The sequence below is a fragment of the Nerophis ophidion genome, linkage group LG17 (assembly GCF_033978795.1).
Source record: "Nerophis ophidion isolate RoL-2023_Sa linkage group LG17, RoL_Noph_v1.0, whole genome shotgun sequence".
NCBI classification, from domain to species: domain Eukaryota; kingdom Metazoa; phylum Chordata; class Actinopteri; order Syngnathiformes; family Syngnathidae; genus Nerophis; species Nerophis ophidion.
In genome coordinates this window covers 20176581-20186023 of record NC_084627.1, presented here as the reverse complement: position 1 = coordinate 20186023, position 9443 = coordinate 20176581, and the positions used below count along the sequence as shown (strand labels likewise).

At 42.8% G+C, this 9443-nt stretch overlaps 1 protein-coding gene across 1 annotated transcript in view; it reads left to right on the top strand.

Annotated features, from left to right (window-relative positions):
* smad7 (SMAD family member 7) overlaps positions 1 to 5826 on the top strand; it is a 30747-nt gene extending 24921 nt beyond the window's left edge. The window contains exon 4 of the mRNA XM_061876487.1: positions 4997 to 5826. Coding sequence (XP_061732471.1) covers positions 4997 to 5535 — 539 coding nt within the window. The 3' untranslated portion in view covers positions 5536 to 5826. The remainder of the gene's footprint in view (positions 1 to 4996) is intronic.
* The last annotated feature ends 3617 nt before the right edge of the window (positions 5827 to 9443 follow it).

Genomic DNA, 9443 nt, shown 5'->3' with positions numbered 1-9443 from the left:
GAAGAGCGCCTGTATCGTTTTCTTCCTGCTGTGCGGTAACTGTGGGCGCAGTCCCGCCCCCCTTTTTGGGCTAAACATGTCCCGGTTCCGTCAGAACGTCGAGTTTCTCCAGCTAGGCTCCGCGGCAATTCAACAGGCCGTGTTTGCAGTCATCTTTCATCTTTGTGGGTTTTAATGCGCGGCGCTCGGGGGGGTGGGGGTGGGGGGCGTGGCCTGTGTGTCGTCCTGAATAGCAGGACCGCACCGACAGGCTCAGACAGGCCGCCCGGCTCTAATGACCTCTGACGCCAGGCCCTGTCTCTTCTAGCAATAACAAACACCAGTTTGGGGGCTGCCCGCCCCCCCTGCCCCCCCCACTCCAAGCCATCACTGGCGACGTTTTTCCGTGTCTTATCTAGAAGATAAATGCCCTTATTCTTGAGTCTAAAAAGGTAGATAGCCCACCCCCTCACTCTGCGCCCCACGAGGATGGATTTACGATAAACTCCCCCGGGGCCCCCGGCTCTCTGACCGACTTCAAAAGAACACAGCTCTGCTTGTTTTATGGGAGGATTTTCAGTTTCCCCCTCCCCCCACCGCCGCCCGCACCTCAGCCCCAGCCTCTAATGAAGGCTAATGACAGGCCACGGCGAGGCCGCTCGGAGCGCCACAAGATCCTGCCGCATTAGCAGTCACAGTTTGTCTGCGACTGGATCCTCCGAGTTACGTGTGCGGCTCCCAAACAGATGAAACTGGGAGGATTGCAGAGGTGGCGGCGTTTTTTTTTTTTCCTGCCACCCGCCTTCGCCGAGGAAGCGAATTCAGACGCCACGATTGGCCGAGGAGAGGACGCAAAAAGTTGCAAAATCCAACTATGTGACCGACTCCCACCTTTAGGACGGCGTGGAGGGAGGCCTGTGGGATAGAGATATGAGGGGGCGGGGCTTGGAAATTGGAACTCGGCCAATGCTACGCTTTTTTTTCTTTTTTTTTACGCTCAGGAAACTGTATCGCTGGCGAGGCCTCACTTATTTGAGACCACCACCACGTGTGCTGAAAGAGTGCAGTGAATTATATTTATATAGCGTTTTTTCTCTAGAGAGAAGGCGTTTTACATTGGGAGACCCATTATCTACATTTTTAAGCTAATGTATTTTCCGGGCTACCAAGCACAGTACTATTTAAGCCACAACCACCAAATTTAAAAAAATATATATATATCTTACTCATATTAGCCGAACTGGAACATAAGCCGCAGACATTTATAGGTCCAATAATGTTTATTTACATAACTTCATTGTTTCAAATGGTGTTTGCAACGCTGCAGTAAAACGGCTGATCGAACAAAACAGAAGTCATCGTCATGGACCCACTAGCTGCAGAAACTAGCTCTCCAAGCAGCTAAACCGACTCAGTAACTCGAAACTGAAAGAACACAAAAAGAATGTCTTTGTAACTTACTATTATTAACAACTGTTAGCATTTTTCGCTAATGCTAACGACATTACCTTTGCACGTACAAATATGCATGAAAACACTCCTACAGACATCGCACATGGGACGGTTTAGTAAGTATGAATTGTTTCAGTTTGCAGTAAATTCCTAAAAACTGCAAAGATATTCTCAACAGGAGTGTTTTGCAGTTTTTAGGAATTCATTGCAAAAATGCTTGTCAAAAATCTGCACAAAATTAGGAGTGCTTTGCAGTTTTTAGGAATCTATTGCAAAAATGTTAGTCAAAGTCTTCTCAAAAACAGAAGTGTTTTGCAGTTTTTAGGAATTTACGGAAAAATGCTAGTCAAAAATCTTTACAAAAGTAGGAGTGCTTTGCAGTTTTTAAGAATCTATTGCAAAAATTATAGTCAGTCTTCTCAAAAACAGAAGTGTTTTGCAGTTTTTAGGAATTTACAGCAAAAATGATAGTCAAAAATCTTTACAAAATTGGGAGTGCTTTGCAGTTTTTAGGAATCTATTGCAAAAATAATAGTCAGTCTTCTAAAAAACAGAAGGGTTTTGCAGTTTTTAGGAATGTACGGCAAAAATGCTAGTCAAAAATCTGTACTAAATTAGGAGTGCTTTGCAGTTTTTAGGAATCATTTGCAAAAATGCTAGTCAAAGTCTTCTCAAAAACAGAAGTGTTTTGCAGTTTTTAGGAATTAACGGCAAAAATGCTAGTCAAAAATTGTCACAAAATTAGGAGTGCTATGCAGTTTTTAGGAATCTATTGCAAAAATTATAGTCAAAGTTTTCTCAACAACAGAAGTGTTTTGCTGTTTTTAAGAATTTATGGCCAAATGCCAGTCAAACATCTTCACAAAATAAGAAGTGCGTTGCAGTTTTTTGGAATCTATTGCAAAAATACTCGTCAAAGTATTCTCAAAAACATAAGACCTTTGACTAGCATTTTTGCCTTAAATTCCTTAAAACTGCAAAGATATTCTCAACAACAGGAGTGCTTTGCGGTTTTCAGGAATTTACAGCAAAAATGCTAGTCAAAGATCCTCTACATGGCAAAGAAATGCTGGTGTGGGGATGCTCGTCAAAGATCCTGTATGTGACAGAAACGTGCTGCTGTTTTTGCGAATCAACTGGCAAACGGCAGTTAAAGATCCTTTATATTCTTACGAGAGCCAGCGTCCTCTGCAGTGGACATTTGCGGACATGCAATTTTATAGTTGTAGTGTAAAACTTACAAATGTTGTTTAGAGTGACGATTCCTCTCGAGCAGAAGCGCTATGGGACGGCTGTACATCCGGCACAAAACAGGAAGTAGATTTTCAACCTGCATGCATCTGCAGTGAGCGAACTCGTCCAAAAGATGGCGCCGCAGCACAATCGATAACACACTTTTTCAGTGTCTCTGTTGGCGTATTATGAAAAGTATTTGTTGAACACAAAACATTATGGTTGTTGGCGGAAAAAAAAAAATGAAAAAATTAGCCGCGCCAGTTTATAAGCCACAGAGTTTAGCGTGGGGAAAAAAGTAGTGGCTTGCAGTCGGGGAAATAGGGTAGATTCAAAGGAGTGAGGTGGATGAAGGGTCTTGTCCAAGGACACAGCAGTGACGAGGATGGTGGAAGCTGGATTCGAACTGGCCGGGTGCTCTACCATCTGAGCCACGCGCAAGAGGGGCGGGAAAGATGATTGCGATGACGTCAGCGCATTGTTGGCCGCTAAGGAAAGCACGGGCGAGCCAGACGCTCTGAATGCCTCGGCAGATGATGATGTCGTGCGTAAGGACGCCTGCTCGCCGCCTTTAAAAAAAAAGACGAGCGCGACTCGTCGGCGTCTTCATGTGGTGGTGACGATTTGTCAGGAATGACCCGTGACCCTCAGACAGGGTTTTAGAAGCCACTCCGCAGGCGGCTTAGGTTTGGCTGCCCATAAAAGACGCAGCAGTTTTTGCTCCGACAACCACTTTGAGAGACGGAGGCAAGGAAAAACCAAACAGATGTTCTATGGAGAATGTATGCAGTAATAATGTCAGGTGCTGCAAAAACACTTGTCAAAGATCTTCTATACCACAGTTGGAGTGCGACAGAACGTTGTGTAAACCTCCCTTCCTGACACTTTTAAGAGCTGTGCTGGACAATGAGCTGGACTTAACTCTCATTCACTGGGGCTCCATAGTGACTGGTTTAGACTGAGCGGGTGACTATTGTTACACATTGCTGTTTTTAGGGAAAATGTTGGTCAAAGATCCAAGCTGTTGTTTTTTTTACCAGCAAGAGTAGGATCTTCTTTATAAGTGAGTTGACGTTTTTAGGCATCTGCTGCAAAATGCTGGTCAAAGATATTCTCTACAACAGAAGTGCTGTGCAGTTTTAGAGAACCACTGTTTTTAAGGATATGCAGCAAGGAAATATACCCCTATAAAAAAGGAACGTTCTGCTGTTTTTGGGAATCTACTGCTGGACTTTCCTGGCTATCCGTAGTGGCTGGTTTAGACAGAGTGAATTGCTATTTTTAGGAATCTACTACCAAAATGCCAGTCAAAGATCCTCTACATGACAAGAAACCTTTGCTGTTTTTCAAGATTTGCAGAGATTAAAAAAAAAAATGCACGTCAAAGACCTTCTGTCCTTTATAATAACTGATGCTTTCAAGCTTTGGCTCTGAAGTTTTTAGGAGTCTACTGCAGAAATCCGCTCCATGACAAGAAACCTCTGTTGTTTTTAAGGATATATTTGAAGGAAACAGCACTAGTTAAAGATTCTGCCTTTTTTTTAGTAATCTGATGCAAAAATGCCAGTCAAAGATCTTCTCAAAATTAGGAGTGCTTTGTAGTTTTTAGGAATCTATTGCACAAATGTTAGTCAAAGAGCTTCTCAAAAACTGAAGTTCTTTGACTAGCATGTTTGCAGTAAACTCCTAAAAATTGCAAAGCCCTCCTGTTTTCGAGAAGTTCTTTAACTAGCATTTTTGCAGTAAACTCAAAGATTACAAATCACTGCTGTATTGTGACAATCATTTTCTGCTGTTTTTCCAAGAGAAAAAAAAAACACTCTTTGAAGATGAGAGGAAGACATTGTTGTTTTTAAGAATCTGCTGCAAAAAAACGCTAGTCAAAGCACTTCTATTTTTGAGAAGATCTTTGACTTGCATTTTTGCAGTACATTTTTAAAAAACGTTTTTGAGAATATCTTTGCAGTTTTTAGGAATTTACTGCGAAAATGCTAGTTAGTCAAACAGCTTCTCGAAAACAGGTGTGCCCTGTGATGAGGTGGCGACTTGTCTGGGGTGTAACCTGCCTTCCGCCCAAATGCAGCTGATAGGCTCCAGTGACCCTCCCCCCGCGACCCCAGAAGGGACAAGCGGCAGAAAGTAGATGGAAAACAAGAGTGCTTTGCAATTTTTTGAAATGTACTTCAAAAATGCTAGTCAAAGCACTTCTGTATTTGAGAAGGTCCAAGGTCCTCCCTCTGAAGAGCTGTGCTGTTTTCAGGGTTGTGGCTCTAGAAGTGTTGTTATTGAAGCCGCCATGTTGTGACCATGCGTCCTCTGTCCCTTCCGGCAGATTCCTTGGCCATCCAGGAGTCGGGGGAGCGGGCCCACTGGTGCGTGGTGGCGTACTGGGAGGAGAAGACCCGCGTGGGACGCCTCTACTCGGTCCAAGAGTCCTCCTTGGACATCTTCTACGATCTACCTCAGGGGAACGGCTTCTGCCTGGGCCAGCTCTGCTCGGACAACAAGTCTCAGCTGGTGCAGATGGTCCGCGCCAAGATCGGCTACGGCATCCAGCTGACGCGCGAGGCCGACGGCGTGTGGGTGTACAACCGCAGCTGCTACCCCATCTTCATCAAGTCGGCCACACTGGACAACCCGGACTCGCGCACGCTGCTGGTGCACAAGGTGTTCCCCGGGTTCTCCATCAAGGCGTTCGACTACAACAAGGCCAGCAGTCTGCAGAGGCCCAACGACCACGAGTTCACGCAGCAGCCGCGCACGGGCTTCACGGTGCAGATCAGCTTCGTGAAGGGCTGGGGACAGTGCTACACGCGGCAGTTCATCAGCAGCTGCCCCTGCTGGCTGGAGGTCATCTTCAACACCCGATAGCCCGGACTCTTGCTGTCCCACACCTCCGCACGCCGACAGTCCCCCACGCAAGAGACTTTCTTTAATAAGGACGGATTCGAAAAAAGAAATAAAGAGGCGAGAAATGTATTTTATGTTATATATATAAATATATTATTAATTGTAAATACGAAGACGTTTTATATGCATCATTATTTATGTATTGTGCAATGTGTTGATGAGAAAAAAGAAAAATAAGATGCACTTTGCTTAATATAAATGCAAAACAAAGAAATGCCAAAATAATAAATAAAAAAAAAACAAATACAAATATCTCTTGCTTGTGTTGGGTTTGTTTGACTGCTTCATCAATGAAAAAATACAAAATAATGTTTTCAATATATTTAAAAAAATTTTAATCTTGTCATTACTATAACACAATACAATTATTTTGGAAAAATATATTATAAGTGTATATTGTATTCACATGTTTGTGTATATATATATATTTATATATACATATATAATTTATATAGTAATTGTTTTCATCAAAAATAAATTATTTTTTTAAATATGCTATTTCATTAGTGTTTAACTTCTTTAATATATACATATATACATATATGTAAATGTGTATATGTATACGTGTATATGTCTGTATATATATATATATTTATACATATATATATAGTTATATACGTATATATATACATATATATGTATACATATATATAGTTATATATATATATAGTTTTATATATATATGTACGTATACATATGCACATTTACATATATATACACACACACACACACATATATATATATATCTATATATAATTTTAATTGCCTACAATCAGCAAGGAGGAGTAAAAGCGCCTTCACCTGTTGAGCTCAACTTGTTTTTTGAAGTGGAAAAATACCAGAATTTTCTGAATTCCTGTTTTCACACCCGAGAAGTTCTTAGATATTTCTTGTCGCTCTTCAAAAAGTAAACGAGTCCCCAACAACAGCGCCCCTGCCGGCGGCAGCCGAGTACAACACCCCCATTTTTTTTCTTTTTTTATGAAAGGCTTCTTTTTTCTTACTGAGTTATTTCGGGAGCCGTGTCCCTTCTCGGCCTTGTCATTAACCGACGGATGACATCACAGCCAGGAAGCAGCGGCGGCGGGCGGCCAGTGACGCATTTCAGGAAACGGCAAAGTCAACAGAGGCTCTCTCTTCCTCCGCCGAGATGGTCGCAAGAATTCGGTGCCACGCCTGAGGGAAATGAGCAAGAATGAGGAAGATATTGAAGGACGATGACCCACTCAAGAAGACACAACAAATGTGTGTGTCTGTGTTTGTGTGTGTGTGTGTGTGTCCCCGTCTGGGCCGCGTCCTGTGGCTCTGTCAGATGGGTGTCTGTGAAGCGGATTACTGCTGTAAGCCTGCTTTGCCCACATGGACTGTGGCAAAGACCTACATTCACAAGGCCTACTTTACCTCTTTCTTCCTATACTACACTCTCTTTCCTGATAGTTGTCATCAAGTCTCACTGGTCAAAGATCCTCTATGTGGCAGGAGCACGCTGGTATTTTTAATAACTTTTTCTAAAAGAAAAAAAACGCTAGTTAAAGATACTCGAAGGAACGCTGTGCTTCTTTTTGCTGGTCAAAGATCTTCTATATAACAGGAGTGCTTTGCTGTTTATCAGAATCCAACACTCATCAAAGATTGCGGTATGACAGGAACTCTGCAGTTTAGGTTCCGACTGCAAAAATGCATGTCGATGATCTTTAAAAGGACAATGTGCTTTGCTGTTTTTGGGCATCTGATCAGAAAAGGTTGGTCAAAGATCCTCTATACGACAAGAGAGCACTGCTGTCCCCTTAGAGATGTACTGCAAAAACTATGTCTGTAAAAAGAAAACTGTTTTTAGGATGTTTTTAAGTGCTGGAAAGAATCAAATCATCAATCAATCAATGTTTACTTATATAGCCCTAAATCACTAGTGTCTCAAAGGGCTGCACAAACCACCACGACATCCTCGGTAGGCCCACATAAGGGCAAGGAAAACTCACACCCAGTGGGACATTGGTGACAATAATGACCCAGTGGGACGTCGGTGACAATGATGACTATGAGAACCTTAGAGAGGAGGAAAGCAATGGATGTCGAGCGGGTCTAACATGATACTGTGAAAGTTCAATCCACAATGGATACAACACAGACGCGAGAGTCCAGTCCAAACACAGCAGCGAGAGTCCCATTCACAGCGGAGCCAGCAGGAAACCATCCCAAGGGTAGCGGACCAGCAGCGCAGAGATGTCCCCAGCCGATACACAGAGGGACATAGAAGAAAAAGAAAAGAAACGGCAGATCAACTGGTCTAAAAAGGGAGTCTATTTAAAGGCTAGAGTATACAAATGAGTTTTAAGGTGAGACTTAAATGCTTCTACTGAGGTGGCATCGCGAACTGTTACCGGGAGGGCATTCCAGAGTACTGGAGCCCGAACGGAAAATGCTCTATAGCCCGCAGACTTTTTTTGGGCTTTGGGAATCACTAATAAGCCGGAGTCCTTTGAACGCAGATTTCTTGCCGGGACATATGGTACAATACAATCGGCAAGATAAGATGGAGCTAGACCGTGTAGTATTTTATACGTAAGTAGTAAAACCTTAAAGTCACATCTTAAGTGCACAGGAAGCCAGTGCAGGTGAGCCAGTACAGGCGTAATGTGATCAAACTTTCTTGTTCTTGTCAAAAGTCTAGCAGCCGCATTTTGTACCAACTGTAATCTTTTAATGCTAGACATGGGGAGACCCGAAAATAATACGTTACAGTAGTCCAGGCGAGACGTAACAAACGCATGGATAATGATCTCAGCGTCTTTAGTGGACAGAATGGAGCGAATTTTAGCGATATTACGGAGATGAAAGAAGGCCGTTTTAGTAACACTTTTAATGTGTGCCTCAAAGGAGAGAGTTGGGTCGAAGATAATACCCAGATTCTTTACCGTGTCGCCTTGTTTAATTGTTTGGTTGTCAAATGTTAGAGTTGTATTATTAAATAGAGTTCGGTGTCTAGCAGGACCGATAATCAGCATTTCCGTTTTTTTGGCGTTGAGTTGCAAAAAGTTAGCGGACATCCATTGTTTAATTTCATTAAGACACGCCTCCAGCTGACTACAATCCGGCGTGTTGGTCAGCTTTAGGGGCATGTAGAGTTGGGTGTCATCAGCATAACAGTGAAAGCTAATACCGTATTTGCGTATGATGTCACCTAGCGGCAGCATGTAGATGCTGAAGAGTGCAGGGCCAAGGACCGAACCCTGGGGAACTCCACACGTTACCTTAACGTAGTCCGAGGTCACATTGTTATGGGAGACACACTGCATCCTATCAGTAAGATAAGAGTTAAACCAAGACAGGGCTAAGTCTGACATACCAATTCGTGTTTTGATACGTTCTAATAAAATATTATGATCGACGGTATCGAAAGCAGCGCTAAGATCGAGGAGCAGCAACATAGATGACGCATCAGAATCCATCGTTAGCAATAGATCATTAGTCATTTTTGCGAGGGCTGTCTCCGTCGAGTGATTTGCCCTGAAACCGGATTGAAAGGTTTCACATAGATTGTTAGACGCTAAGTGTTCATTTAACTGCTCCGCAACAATTTTTTCAAGGATTTTTGAAATAAAGGGAAGGTGAGACACCGGTCGGTAATTTACCATGAGGTCAGGATCGAGGTTAGGTCTTTTAAGAAGAGGATGAATAACCGCTTTTTTGAATGCTAGGGGAACAGTGCCCGAGGAGAGTGATAAGTTTATAATATTTAGCACTGATGGACCTAATAATACAAAGAGCTCCTTGATCAGTTTCCCAGGAAGAGGGTCAAGTAAACATGTTGTCTGTTTTATTCCATTTACACGTTGTAACAATTCCTCTAATGTTATTTCCTCAAAACG